Below are 15,780 nucleotides of genomic sequence, written 5' to 3'. Positions count from 1 at the left end.
AGAGCTAAGCTCTCATCATTTTTCTTTATTAAAGCACATTGTATAGCTATTAATAAACAAGGCAAAAGGAAAGCAATGTAATTAAAATATATGCAAAGATGCATTAATATACAAGGGGAACAATGTTATTTTTAAAAGTTAAAAAGCAATAATGCTGCACTTACTTGCAGGCAAATTCTAGCTTCAATATCCAGTGTTTCCAGAATACTTCTGAAAAATTAGATTTAATGATGTGCTGTTACACTGCCATCCTGTGGCAAGGCACCTTCAGCTGTCTGTGAACATAAATACAGTTCTCCTGACTATAACTTGCTTTCAAAAAAGACAAGAAACCATTTTTGTTCTGAAGACACGAAATCATCAGCAGAGATTTACCTATGCCTCAGGAGATGTTGCTGAAAATACACTAAACCTACTGAAATCATGATCAAAATTTCGCTTCAGGGGGCTCATAACCTCATTGTCTGGAAAGGCAATTTGATACTACGGCTTCTGAAATGTAGGTTTTTGGCATTTAAACAAAATGGGTTTATCTTATTCTTTTCCTCATGTTATAAAAATATAATAGATAAATAATATAAATAATCTAGTATGTTGAACATATTGGTATATAACCTGAGATATGAGGGAGTGTTGATGTGATCCTCCTATAAACATCAGCCTGTGTAAAATGAAAAATAAAATTACTCGTTAAAAATTCAGGAATCTTACATTTCCTACTAACACCAGACCCTAGGATTATGCTACTTTGTAGTTCTAGCCTTGATCCAAGTCTCTGCATTAATACAACAATCAAGGCTTGAGTTTCTTAAAACATTTCAAAATCCTATGCTAGAAACACCTTCAAATAGAAGAAAAGTGGTTTTCTTTAGATGTTTGCTGAATTTTAACACCAGAATTTTTTGCTCTTGGTCTACAAGTAAAAATTATAGTAAAATGTGAAATAAGTCTTCTACATTACAGAATTTTAGCTTTTGGAAAACTGTCACCCACAATCAGGTGATAAAATACAAGAAAAAAACGTCATGGCAATAATTATTCCTCTACTCAGGGAAACACTCTAAGACAATAACTATGGCTCAACAAAGCTGATGAGGATAAAGGACATTCTTAAACACATGCAAAAGTTCTCTTCTGAGAAAGGATTGACTACATTATGCTTATGTATCCCTCTGAACTAAAGGCACTAACTTTAGGAATAAGGGATGAGTGAAGGATTGAACTAACATGGAAATCTTTTAATCTCAAAGAGTTGAAGCTTTCTGAGAAAAGGCCACGGAAATGTACACTGCCAAATAGGCATGTACATAGATTTATACTGCCAATATCGGCATATGTAGAGAACATCAGCTTTCCAAAATAGACCTTATGACTTGCTTGCAAAGCACTAGAAATTTGGAATGCAAGATACAATAATCTCAGGATGCAGAGCATCCTTCACAGTTGGTCTCTAAGTTTATTAAAGCAGCTGGTGATTGACTTTAAAATAATTTTTGTGACATTTGTCTTATCGATGTCAGTAAAATCTTCTGAGTTGCCCCATAAATTACTCAAGCTTCAATTTATGTCAATCAGACTGTTTGCTCAGAATACGCAATAACATAAACTGAACTATATTTGACTATGAAAATAACCCACTCGTTAAAGTATTATCTTCTGCCAAAATATCACTGCATCTTTAGAGCTAAGTTGCCCAGCATCAAACGCTGTTTCTATTTTGTTCACTCAAGTGACACCTAGAGGTTGTCCCCTGCATGTGATAGATTTTACTTTACCCTTTTGTTGAAAATTAGGCTCTGAGAAGAACCTAGACCCATTCTTCATCATTCTGGAATTCCTGAGAGATTTTCAAAATACTTCTGATATCTACAAACTTCCTACCTGTATGCTACAATGTTATCGTTGTGCATGTCTCTTTCTACTTCCCACACATAGCAAATGCAAGGCCTTCCGTATACAAGCCCTTGCAACTGAAAAATCAGGTGAACACAAAGAGCATGAGCTTTTCAATCCACTGAAAATGCCCATACATCCATAATAACTGCTTTAGATTTTTCAAAAGTCTTGGTTTTCTCCTTTCATCAGAACAGGATTTGCATAGTTGTCTATGCTTTTGGGCAGGATGTGTTATGGTTGGAATATGCTTTCTTTTCTTTGGTCTGTTCCACAGGCCATCAAAGTACAGACAAAACTCATCCTCTTATTTTTGGGGCTGTGAGAGTTCCCAGGCTGGATTTCTTAATGCTGCTCCTGACTTCCACTGCTTTTGCAATAATGAGCGAAGTCTAGATCTTAAAAAAAAAAAAAAAATCTCTTCAAGGAAATGGAACAAAGGGTATTCATGACACTGACATTGGAATACATATCACAGCATTTTCAGATGCAGTGAAAGTGGGATTACTAACCTGAAGAACTGCTTAATATCAGCAGATCATGTTATGCACTATGCAAAGTGCACAGGAAGAACCGTAAGACATAGGATCTCACAGGAAGAAATGGGGGAAAATAATCTTCTTTAGATCAGCACATCAAACGTTGGCTTATAGTTGCTGTGTATCTGAAATACTCTTAACTCCAGAATAGCGATTTTTAACTATCCCAAGCTGAAGGTACCAAATTTAACATATAGACATATACGCTTGGTTTTATCAAATAATCTATTGTTTATGACTAAGATCTGCAGTGTTTTCTTCTGCCTATTCCCCCAAAAAATCCAACTAGTCAGCTGAAGATGTGAGATGGAATTCTTCTCCAACATGGAAAACAGGCCTGACTACTATTTGCTTGTAGAACTCAGACTGCAAAAATACCTCTGGTCTTTCACAGGTGTAATGGCCACAGAACTCTTTAAGATGTTCTCATGAAACAAGTGTTCCTGGAAACTTGACACGTTTGTACCAGTAATAGGAAAACTTGTTGACATCTAGTGCCAGGTTTATTATAGAAGGCCTTGTAGCCTGTTACTGCTGCTGACAGGTCAAATCTTAGACAATACCAAATCTGGTTTCTATGTCAATGATCAAATATGACTGGATTTGAATTAACCATAACTGAGCCTGCCAGCTGCCGTATGCTACTTACCCTGCCAGGCTCAGCTTTCATCCAAGCTCTGAGGGACTTGCATCGTCTTCCCTTTTAACAGATTTGAAAAGATAGATCTTTCTTCAGTCTTGCTGTCAGAAAAGCTATCTAGCAATAGCCCCAACATTTGTCCTTCTAAGAATTACAACCCTAGATACCCTGGGATTTTATATGGTGGGCACCAACCCACATCTCCGTCCTGTGAGGCACAGAAGATTCCCATTTAACCCCAATCCTAATCCTCACAGGAAGTATAATTTCAAGACTAACAGCATTCTTTAAAATTTACCATAAAAGACCCATCTCCTTTCATTTCAGGCTGCCTCACTTTCTACAAACCTGTTGGTTTGTCCTATCCAGCAATATATTCTACAGTTCCTGCTGTCCCAACTATTAGAACTTTAAACATAACTAAAAGCCTCACTATAGTGAATTCCATCTTATTTAATTCTGCCCCAGAAAGCCTTCTTCCTAAATTACTAGCATAAAGGGTGCAGCAATACTGTTAGCTTTGCAGTCCCTTCCATTTCAACCGCACACTAACATCAACAAAAACAAGTGACTCAGCTTCCACAAATCCTACCTCAAATTCCCCTTTCTTCAGTTGTTATCTGCACTAGCCTCAGAGGACACAGGACTCCCTGTTCAGCCCTTACTCTCCAAAAGCCTAAATCTAATTCTAGGCCTTCCCCTCATCTCTAAGCAAGTGATTCTACTGTATGGTAGATATACTACTATACAGCCTCAAAGCCTGTCACTACAGCCCTCCCTAGCAGTGTAGCCATGGGAGGGTCCAGCAGTATAATTCACTTTTTTCTTTCCTAATATGGCAATGACTCTCTTAGAGGACGGAATATGCTGAGCCATAAAAAAAGTCCCCATCAGAGAGAAATCTCAAATAACCAGGATGAAGACTTCACTGAGATGGCACTGCAGACTGTGCTAGAATATCTGTGTACATGCACAATATGTAGGCTTGTGTTTACTGGGGAGGACAGTGCTTATGCAGCGTTGTACCAGGTAACTGAAAAACTGTGCAAGGGAGCTCTCAGGCTACTGCACAAGATAGCTCTTAGGAGTCTGTCTTCATCAGTCGCTGTCCTATAATGGATTCTCAAGAAAACGTCTAGTTTTCAGGACAATTTGCCAGATCATGGCTGACAAGCTAGGTATGGATCTATTTGTTTCTCGTCTGGAGTTGTTCGGATTGGTACTGGCATTTATAAAGGAAGGTACTGAAGAGGTAGCTTTTCTGCTGCAACCTAAACAACTTGTAGAGATGACATAAGTCTAGTCAAACAGAGGTAACATATCACAATAATCATACAACAGTATTCTCTTGGGGAACCATTTTGTCATTTTCTCTACATTAAAAGTTGGGGTTAGAATTTGGATTAGTTACAGCGTACAAAAAACATATGGGCTTTTTTCCTGAACATTGCTAGGCTACAGACACAGAGTGTGCTATAACCAGGAATGGTGTCTTGGTTAATGATTAGATCAGAATCCATTGTAGTTGTCCTACCTACACTGAACATTTGGACAAAGCATCAATCCTATGCTGCAACTTTCTGGGACTGCACCACTAAAATAAAGGTGGCCTTTGACTATTATGTCTACCTTATGACTAGCACTGAGACCATTTTAAGTGTCTTGGTTACTGTAAAAGCTAGCACTAGAACTGTCATAATTATAACAAACAACGTCATAATTATAACAAACAACGTCATAATTATACAATTCAGGAAGGGACATCTGGATATTGGATTATCTGGCCCAATCTCCTGTTCAGTACAAGGCCAATTTCAAAGTGAGATCAGGCTGTTCAAGGCCATGATTTAATTGAGTTTTGGGTACTACCAAGGACAGAGATACACCAAGGATAGAAAGCAGCAAAAGAAATGCTGAAGAGCTGTAATTTTAAAATTGTGTTACAGTAAGGCAATCCAGGTTACTTATCTTATGATAAAAGAAATACCCCTACCTACCAGTTGAGTGGGTGCAAGCATTTGAGAAAGCAGAGGACAGATTAAGTACCAGAAAGGGACAATAGCATCTGTCACTAGAAATACCTGAGAAACAAAGTTTCAGAATGTGGGTTCTTCTGGCAGCCAGTGTAACTCAACAGAATTTGAGTGACTATGCTTGGGAACTGAGTGTCATGACCACAGTATCACAAGCATTAGCTCACCTCTAGGTTGCACAAATAGCACACAGTCAGCTGAAGACTAATTTTACCCAGCCTCACTTCTGAAAAGATATGGCCACATTCATCCAAAACCTGCATTAATTTCTTGCGCCTTCTGGTGTTTGAAGGAACTTTGACATCTACAATTGTTACGAACTTTTACACAGAAGAGAACAGTGCTTCTATGACAGTAATTATGTCATTCCTACAGGTAAGAAACCCCACTGCTTAAGTTAGCTGCTAAATCAGACGGGAAATAAGTTTCTGCAGTATCTGCATAGTTTCAGTACAACCATTTGTGCTGCTATTTACAAAACGCAAACGTTCCAAACATTTTTATAGACACCCTCCTGACTCCAATCGAGGCCACTACCTAGACTTTACTTTTCAGCAAACAACTTTGTTAATCTGAATTTAAGACAGTTACAGTGTACTTTTGACAATTTTTTAAACATATCCCTGAAGGGCTCCCGTTTCTAAAGCTTTTCACAGTATTTTAAATTCCATGTTTTCAAAAAGCATTTTGTAATCAGCTCATCAGCCATGAGGAAAGCAACACTAAACAGGCTTGGAACACAGGAGGAGGTACTGCTGAGCCAATTACTGAGGTTTTTCTGTTTTGTAAAACACGGTGCCCTAGTCTTAACAACGACATCTTTGCAAGGCACACCGCTCTCGGGCCACCAGGCCTCTTTTGTTTCCCAGGTGCAGTCCCAGGGGCGGCGAGAGAAGCTGAGTGCAACGTCCTGCTTCCTGGGGCCCGTCCCCCGGCCAGCTCCGCCAGACACCGCCGGCCCGCACCCTGTGGCGGGCCCGGCGGCGGGAAGCTCCCCCGCGCCCCCAGGCCAGCGCCCGCGCTGGCGGCCCGGGACGCGCGCAGCCGGCTTCCCTGCTCGCACCGCCAGGCCCAGGCCCAGCCCCGCTCCCGCCGCCTCAGGGCGCCAAGGCCGAACGGGGCAGCCGCCCGGCTCCGGCCGCACAGAAAATGGGCGTGAGGAGAGGCAGGGCCGCACCCCCGCGCAAGAGCGGCCCTCCGAGGCCGCCCCTGCTGCGCAGGCGCTCTCCCGCCGCCCGCCCGCCCGCCGCCGCCCGGGGGCGCAGCGCTGCCCAAACCGCCCCGGCGGCAGCGCCAGCGCCAGCCTGGCGCGTTCTCCGTTCCCGCCCCGCCTCAGCCCGCTCTGCTGCGCGCATGCGCCGCGCGCGCGGTTTCCTTGGCAGCTCTGGTTGTTTTCGGCGAAACCAACTGCGCGGAGCTGCGGGGGGGAGCGCGGGAGAGCCCACCGGTGGGGGGAGGCGAGGCAGCGGCGGCAGCCGGGTGGCCGCGGCGCCGCCACCGAAGCGGACGGGGCCGGCGTGAGTGATGCCGTCGCGCTGCGGCCAGGGGGAGGGGGCGGGAGGGAGCGGGGCAGCCTCCGGCCGGGGCGGGACCCTCCGCCTCGGTCGGGGAGGCCGCGTACGGCCGCGGGGTCTCCTCGGGCACTCCCGCCGCCGCTGCCGCTCGTCCAAAGTGCGCGGCTCCAGCGGCGGGTAGGCTGGGGCACGCCTCCCCGCCGCTGTTCCCTCCCCCCGGCTCCCCTTCCCCCGCCCGGGGCGGGGGGCTCCGCTCGGGGCATCGCAGCCGTGACGGAGGGCGCTGCGGTGCCGCCCTTGGCGCGCGCGGCAGCGGCGGCGGCGCGCGCGGGTGGCGTTAGGCGGCCGGTGGCGGGCGGGAGGGTGGCGGCGGCGGCTGGCGGCCAGCACTGCCCCGGGCCCGGGGAGCGCCGGGCTGGGCCAGCGGCCTCGGCGCGGTCCCGCAGATAGCGGGAGTTAGGCCCCGCACCGCGCCTGGTTTCTCGGAGCGACCCCGGGGGCTGGCGGTAGCGGCAAGCGGAACAGGCGGCGTGGTCTCGTCCTCTGGTCTCGGGGCAGCGTGAAGCCGTCATCCCTTAATCAGCTGCTTTTTTTTTTTTTTTTTTTTTTTTTCTTTCCCGCTCTCTCGGTAGAAGTTTTGCGGTTTACCCAGGTGATGAGATGGCATGGTCAGTTGGCACTCAGCGCTCCTCCGTGCCCGGCGCGCTGAGCCCCGAAGCAGCAATGCCTCCCTCGCACGGGGAATGGGCGTCCGCACGTTAAGCGCGGTTAATCCCATCGGTTATACCCGTTGTGGCATGCGCTGGGAATGTGCCGTTGTTGCTTACCGTTATTCCTCTACGCAAAGCAAAGTGCCTGCCGGGTTGGAAATTAAAATGGTTACGGTGGTGTCTTGATGATAATTTTCATAATTATGATCTAAGTTGAGGCAGAGACTTAAAATGTAGTAAACAATAAAAGCTGTATTTCCTTACGTAGAACTGAGATCCATAGTTTTTCCATCAGGGCAAACACTGTTTTTAACATCCTGACCGACAAAAGGTACTGTCAGTGCTAGGTGAACAGTTGGACTAGATGATCTCCAAAGGCTCTTTCCAACCCACATGATTCTGTGATACTAGATGTGGGGAAAAACAAGGCAATTACTCAGAAGCTAAAGCTTTCTGATACGTTACTATTAGAAAACTCAGGTAGCACCAGCTTTTTAGAACATCCTTTTAAAGTAGTGTGAACACAAGGTTTTCACAGGCATATCTAAACTGGTAGAAAGCTACCGCACTTTCAGTAGCGTTTATTTGATATACAAGTACGTAGGTATTTACATGGTAATAGTAAAGCTGTCAGTTTTCTGGACTTAAATACTGAATTTTCATGAATGAAACCAGAAATTTTTTTTGATGTCCCATTAGTGAAGAGCAACAGATTCCACTCAGTGTTATTTTGCTGTTCAATTCTGAGTGAAAGCTATTTCAGAACTTGAAGTAGTGGTACCTACAGATAGCTGAATTCGAAACCTACTAGTAAAAGCCAAGATTTCCCACTGTAATGACTGATCTTATCTAAAAAATTAGATGTAAACAAAGCCTGATGTTCTACTTGAACTTGGCTTTTCAGCCACTGAAAATTACATTCACTTTTTGTGATAAAAGAAAAATGAGCTATTAATGAAAATCTTGAAGCATAAATATTTTGTCAACTCAGTTTCGTAAATAGTCTTAATTAGGTAGGAAATTTGCCACTTCCCATTATGTTGTACAGATTCTGTATGCTCTGTTCCATTATAGAATAGGTTTGATTTTTTAAAAAAAAAATATTTGTGATCAATAAAAGTATTTTTTGTGATTAGTGGGTTTTGTGACATGGTTTGCATAGAAAATTCTTATCCTAAGGATGCAAAATAATACAGCAAGTCAGCAATATTGTAAAATGTGAAAAGAGCAAGAATTTAATGTAGAATTACATTTATAAATACAGGTGAATATTAGAGAAGAGCAAATTAGATTATTTTTCAGGAAGGTATATAATAATTTGTGGAAGCTTGGGCTTCACAATTTTGTTTTCCTGGTTATTTCTGATGGCTGGAATATGCCACTGTTCCAAGCATGTATTTTTGTTGTTCCTGGATTGTTTTATATTAACTAATGTGGAAGAGATTAAATCTGATCAGGCAAAAATGCGTTTTACAAGATTAATCTTAATGATAACGGATTTTTTTCAGATTGGGGCACTGTGATTACTGAACTTTGATATACAGTTATCTCCTATTTTAAGGTGAGATTATCCTGAGTAAACAGCCTTGTTCTTACCCTTGTTGATTAGTAATCTATATTTAGACAGGTCTAATAGTTGCTTTAATGGACCGTGTCAAAGGTCATGTAAATCTAAATTGGGCATGTGTATAAAATAATAGCACTATCTTTAGAGGACTTTATTTCTTAATTTTACTGCCACAAGAGGATACACTGTTATTGAATAAGTAGAGGTAAACAGAAAATTATGCACTCACTGGTGAATTTGGCAAATTATGTATTTTGCAAAGAGTGCTGGTACATGTGAGATGAGCCTAGCCTTTGGAAGGGTGTTTGTTCCATTGAAAGCAAAAGTATTTGCAAAATTAATTTGCCTACAGGGTTTTTTTAGTGGTGTGATTTATTTAACCTTTGACCATAAAATTAGTTCCATACTTGGAACAGGTATGCCCTTTACTTATCCTGCTGTTGTGTTCTAGATTGTCTCTCATATTTTTTGTTTTAAATCTAAGAGCATGTCAGCATTTCATTTGTTGTTTGTAAATAGGTTTTCTGCGGGGTGGTTGAAATCAGTCAACTACTCTTAAAAAGTTTTCCATGTTCCTGCAGTCCTCAGTGGATGATAAAAGTGATAGGATCTGCTGTATTTTATAACTATATTTAGTTTTCTACTCTTTCAAATTGTAAGTATTTTTTAGTCAATTGTAAAACAGCTGCTTGAAAAGCAGCATTTAACCGCAGGACTTTTAAAATGGCCATTTGGTATAAATTGCAAAAGCAGATTTATTTTTCAGTAATATTTTCTGTTTTGATTTCTTATAAGAAGTGCTATTTTTAACTGTTACTGTTTTAGTTGTGACAGTAAAGCTTTGCTTTAGGAGTCAGAATGTGTTTTAGTTAGTGAAATATTGCTACTTTGTCAGTGACATGATGAAACATATTACAGAACAAACCATTTTTTTTCTTTCTATGAAAACCCTTGGTCCTTTCATTCCTGTTCCTTTCAAATATCCTTAGATTGTTGGATGTTTAGTATAAATGCTTTGCTTAATACATGAAGTAAGTTAATGACACCTGGCCATTGACTAATGAGCACTTTTATTAATGCCAGTCCAACCCTGACACTTTGCCTTGTTTTTCTTAATTTGGTTTGGTTTGGCTAGCCAGCAGACCAAACTAATGTAAGTAACAAATGCGAAATGATGTGAAAGTGCATAGCCTGTGGGGAACAGGAAATAAGCAAGTAACACGGTGCAAGGGAGATAAGAAGGATCTGAGGGTACGGTAGTGCAGGTACTTGAGAACGTAAATGTAGCATTGGCTCTTTCCTATAGTCGTAAAATGTGTGTGCCCAGGAGTGCTTTTTAGTGTTGAGGTCAAGTGGTATGTCTGGCCCACTTTAATGCTGTTAAACTCTTAGCCCCAAATCAGTGGCCACTTGCAAACTGCCTATTAATAATAATCACACTATGTCCTAAACCGTACCCAGGGATTGCTTGGGTGAGTGTTAGGTGGCTTGGACCAAAATGCTGCCAAGGATAATGCAACCATATAGCCTGGTAGTATTTTATGCTATGTCTTAGTTAGGATAGATATAGTCTGGGTGTCCAGTGAATGTAAGTTAGTGGTATCTAACAGAAGGTGTTAACTAGGGAGAACTTGTAGCTGTTGCCTGACAGGCTGTAGGGGAGATAGGTATGATAGTTCATTGCCTGGAAGGCTAAGGGGAACATAACACATTCAGAGAAGGCTGGGTTTCATTAGTTCCAGTGTTTACAAAATATATTTTTGTATTAAAGTTTGTTGTAAAACAGTCTGAATTTTCTTGATAAAAAGATAAAGCGGGGTAATGTTTTTATTTGCCCTCAAGCTTTGTTTGGATTGCATTTGTAGGCTTTTCTCTGCAACCAGGAGGGCCTAACATTTTTCTTTAGAGAAATGAGTTTCATGTAATTGCTTGTCTGCTTTATGTAAAATACAAATGCTTTATGTAAACATAAATATTTAGAGATTTGTCATAAAGTTAAATTTGTTGGCAGATATTAATCTTTGCATTGAAAGCTATCAGCTGGCTATGATGTGACTTCCTTGGTGGTGCTGTCATGATAGGAACCTGATTAGAAAGGCTTCAATATAAATGGCTTCATGGATCATTATTATTTAAATTAGCTGTAGGTTTTTTTAGAAGACTGGAGGCCTACAGTACTGAAGCATTTGGCTATTGCTCAGAAATATATAGCTAATTAAACTGCTGTAGTGTTGGTTTTTATTTTCTTTCATACAACAAGTATCAAATGGATGATGAGAATCTTGAGCTGAGATTTGATGTCAGAGAACTTCTAATACATTAGACAGTTTAGAAATAAATATTTGCTTAAAAGACCTGCACTCATCCTTGATGACTACAACTAGCATGCATTTAGTTGTTAGCTTCAAGTCTATGGGCCAATTACCTTAATGAAAGTTGTTAATTACTTTAAACAGAATGGTGAATTCTGAGGAAGAAGCAGCTGGTGTGTTGAGCCACTTCTGAGGACTGAAAATGCCAGCAGGTAAGAATACTTTGTCTTTGATTTTCAATACGTATTTCATAGTTAAAAACTAGATGCAGGTGATAGGAGTTACTTCTGTCTATAAATTTTTAATGCTGCATTGGCTCTGTTTTGAGTCCATGTTTATAACTGATTTTCAAAGTGTTGAGTTTTGGGGTTTTTTATTTTAAATTTAGGGACTTTTCTAAAAATTGTAATGACAGTGGTAAATATACCATAGCTGAGGATTCAACTATCTTTTTCAGTGGTGTGCCAGATTACATTCTTAATTCTTTAGCTAAAAATTAAGCATCACCTCAGGGGGGCTAGAACATCTACTGCTTCGAGGGTTGAAATGCTGTTGTTAGCAGTATTGTGATTCACAGAAAAGCAAGGACTCTCAGCTCCAGCTGATTTTGGATCTGTGCATGCTCCTGCCTCTTACTGATCAGTCTCTGTGGTGCTCCTCTGGGTTCCAGACTCAGTAGGAACCCAGATCTGATGCTTCTGGGGACAGCATGTCACCTCCGTTATCAGTGTGCTACTTACTGTTCATAAACAGCGAGGGCAATAATCTGTCCTCTACTTTGTGCTGATCCTGATATGTGTGCTCTTCAAAACTTGCTTTCTTCAGGAAACGGAGTAGATGGTGGTGATTTCAGCAACAAGTAATAGTGTGGTGTGTTTGTACAATGTCGCTGAGTTATCCTTGTGTGGTTTACATTGTCATGGAAATTCTTAACTGAATACTAAGTGAATTTTTGTTAAATTTTCCCTGATAAAACAGTTTTTGTCCTTTGTGATTTTAAAGCATGATTACGCACTTTTTTAGCAATACTGATTACTGAGCTAGTGAATCATACTCTGGATTTCATTTTGTAGTTGAAAGTGAGGCAAAGGCAAAAACCAAAGTCCGATTTGAAGAAATCTTCAGACGCCATGCTGGTCTAGCAGCCACAAAGAAATCAAAGAAAAAGGAGTTTCAAGAGAGTATTGTGGTGAGTTTGAACACATACAAGCTTTGTTTGGTTGCCTTCCTTAATGAAAAAAAGATCAGGAAAATGTATTGTGAAAAGAAGATATAAGCATTTTTAAAAAGTAAAGTATATTTCTGCATGCATCTTTTGTTTTTGATATGGCTTTTATTTGTTGTGTGTGTACCAGCAATGCATCCTTGTAATTTGGAGATATATAATACTGGTAAAAAGAAAGTGGCACATGCATGCATGCACTCATTGAAAGTCTGACAGTACTTTTTTCCCATTCACATCTTTCAGAAAGGTTTTAAGATCTGCAAATTCAATATTGACTTTATTGAGAGTTTGAGTGATGGGCTAGTAGAAATATGGCTGTAAAAATATTTAATTTTGAGTGTACTATGTCTGTGTACTACAGGTCCATCTGTGTAATACATCTGTGAACTGAGAACTGATAAGAATTTATAATAATATGAGATAATAATTAACTTTATTCCCTAAAAAGTACTGGTATAAGAATAAGAATTTACAAACTATATTAAACAATATGTGGAACTTATTTTTTTCAATTTGATCTCAGTAATCAGCATATTTCTGTGAGTGCTGAGCTTTGTGTCTGAGTGCTTCTGTGTTTACATGTCTACTTAGTACACACACATGAAGGTTTTTTTTTAAAGATTTGGGATTTATTTTGTAATTTGCAGATTAGGAATGATTCTATCACCCTGACCTTATGGTTAGATAACATTATTGTTTGTGGCATATATCTCATTAAAAGAAACTCAGAGATTCCTCTGAATTATGGTTCATACTGTAGCTTTTTTTCCTGAACAGAAGAATAAATATTTAACATGAGCCCTTTATATACCAATTATGGATTTACAATGTTTGGAATTTCAAAAGAAAGCAGTTTGCGTAAAAGGCAAATGTTCTGTTCTTTTATTTTCCTCCTGTTAGGTTTTCTATTTTCAGCCTTTTTTCTTACAATTCAGTTCTTACCAGATGTTGGAAGTGAATGTTCATTCTTTAATACTCATTTAAGACAAAGAAGTGGTATTTTATATAATATCAGAATGTTACAAGTATTTATTATATATGGACTATATTCAGAACAGTTAAACTTTGTATTCTTATGCTGAAACATAATTTTGTCTTTAGATTGACAATTTGAAGTTGATATTTGTGTGGATTTTTAAAATTTTGAATTCTTTGTAGTATATGGTATTTAGTAGTCTATACAAAGAATCAACGTAATATCTAAAATATATCACAGAAGAGTTAGAGGGTGGGTTTTTTTCTTCTTTTTTGCTGGCATGTGTATAAATACAAGACAATTCTTCCTTGGTAAGGTTTACTTTTTTTGACAAAGCATGAGTTGTTAAATCTGTACTTTATAAGTATTTCTGAGCACATAATTTATGTTCATATGCAACTACATATTACTCATATTTTAAGCTTACTTTTTCTTTAAAATTGGTTTCCATTCCGGAAGTCTCTGATGTAAGACACTAGGGTTTTGGAGTTACCTAGAAACACTTAAAAATGCAGTGAAATGAATCAGGTGTTAGTGGTATACACAAAAATTGAGGTGTTTTTAGGATCAGCATGGAAGCCCAACTCTATGGTTTTGTTGACACCATAGATTTTTACCAGTCAAATAACTAAAAAACTAAGAACTTGAGGAGAATGTGTATTGAAACCTAATACTGACTATTTTGAGTATTTTCTTAAAGTGTGGCAAAGTTGCAAGAGCTCAGGTTGGTATTTTCCGTGCTGGTTGCATTCAAGTAGAAATTTCTATAAAAGCTTCAGCAAATAACTAGTCATTTCTTCGTAAGAAATAAATATGTGTGGGAGGGGAAGAGGAGGTAGATGGGGGAGGTTGACTGGTTTTGTTCCAGTTTTCTTCACTTTATATAATTCAACTCTATACAGTTTCACATATCTTGAAATAATGTGAAATTTATCAAGTGATGGTTGTCTTTGTGTCACGCACTTGCCATAAATGGCCTCCCAGATTTGATCAGAAACAGATCGTGGTTGAGAGCCTATTTCCACTGGAAACGTTCCACTCTGCTTCCTTTGTTTGTCTTTACTGAACCTAGCCTTTCATAGATTAGTAAAACCTTTCCCATCATAGTCCCCTGTTTCCTTGAAACCTGAGTTCTGGAGCTGCAAGACGTTACTGTGATTTTTAAATTACAGAAGCAAGGGTAAGGTTGCCTGCCCGTTTGCCTGCTCTGATTTCTGTGCCCATTGTTGTGAGAGAAGGGAAGCAGCCTGACTGGAAGAAAAAAGGCTGATATCAGTAGGTTGAGTCTGAAGTCTCAACTAATAGGAATGAGGAGCTTGTAATGGAGATGGGGATAAACCTCAGCTGTGGGTAGTGAAAGGTCTGCTTTGTTGTTGAACAGCCCCAGGTGCAGTCAGTGGGTATGAGGCCTGAAGGCATGGCTGAAAAGACAAGCAATTGGGACACAGTCAGAAAGCGAATTTGCTAGTATCCCTTTCAGGCCTAACCGTCACCATATTTCTTTTTAACTAGTTGTATCTCCTGTTACAAATTGTTAGAATGAGGCAAGCCTCAGACCAGGCAATGCCCAGACCATTTTGCCCAGATAGATTAATCTGCCTAAAGTCAGTGTGAAAATGATTGAGTTTATTTGGTTCAGTCCAAATTTCATAGTAGAACAGAGGATGTTTAACTGAGAAAATGTTAGTGAAATTTTCTACCAGGTGAAAAGCAAGATACCTTTATGGAAGCAAGAACTTGTGCCCTAGAATGTAGGCTGACCATTGGATGGGCACGCATTGGTAACTGAGGTTTTGTATTCAAGGCAGGACTGCAACAGATTTATCCATGTGAAGCTTTTTACTTGTTACCTCACTGAGTCTGCTCCTTCCCTGGGTGACAGATTGCAGTCTGGAGTTTCATGAGGGTACAGGGAATAGGAGTCTATCTGCAGGCTTGAAAATTCTTGTATTCTTTTGGGTAAGATGGATGTTTTACAGGTTTATTCTGACTAATTCACTACTTTAGCTTCTGTCTTAGATGTAAAACACAACCTGCAGAGTTTGAGGTTGTAGAATTTTCCCAGGGTCTGTTTAATAGCCCATTTTTTTCCATAAGCTGACAGGCACTGAACAGTTGTTGAGATTTTCAATGGTTTTTAGCCCTTTGTTTCTAATATTTAAAATAGGAGAACTGCTAGTAGCTTACTGTATCCTTGACCTACACATTTTCTCAATGTTTTCTGTTAAAATTTGGTGAAACTTCTCCAAGCCCATCCTATCTGTAAACTTCTCGTTTTGAGCATCTACATTTTGTAGTCTTATATGAGCAATCGCTGTAAAATTGGTTCCCTAGCACATTAAAATTTTCTTAAACATCCCACCCAACTAGC

The 15,780-nt window shown here is 40.2% G+C and overlaps 1 protein-coding gene across 3 annotated transcripts in view; it reads left to right on the top strand.

Annotated features, from left to right (window-relative positions):
• Positions 1-6,524: 6,524 nt before the first annotated feature.
• The window catches only part of AHI1 (Abelson helper integration site 1), a 96,466-nt gene continuing 87,210 nt past the window's right edge, over positions 6,525-15,780 (top strand). For 2 of the 3 annotated variants that reach the window (XM_074896373.1, XM_074896371.1), the window contains exons 1-4: positions 6,535-6,622; positions 8,838-8,890; positions 11,353-11,420; positions 12,282-12,397. In XM_074896373.1, the coding sequence (XP_074752474.1) occupies positions 11,411-11,420; positions 12,282-12,397 (126 nt within the window). In that variant the 5' untranslated portion in view covers positions 6,535-6,622; positions 8,838-8,890; positions 11,353-11,410. Of the gene's footprint in view, positions 6,623-8,837; positions 8,891-11,352; positions 11,421-12,281; positions 12,398-15,780 lie in introns of all 3 variants that reach the window. The other variant, XM_074896372.1, reaches the window with a different exon arrangement.

This window comes from Athene noctua, chromosome 1 (assembly GCF_965140245.1).
Source record: "Athene noctua chromosome 1, bAthNoc1.hap1.1, whole genome shotgun sequence".
Classification (NCBI taxonomy): domain Eukaryota; kingdom Metazoa; phylum Chordata; class Aves; order Strigiformes; family Strigidae; genus Athene; species Athene noctua.
This window is presented reverse-complemented; position numbering and strand designations above follow the sequence as displayed.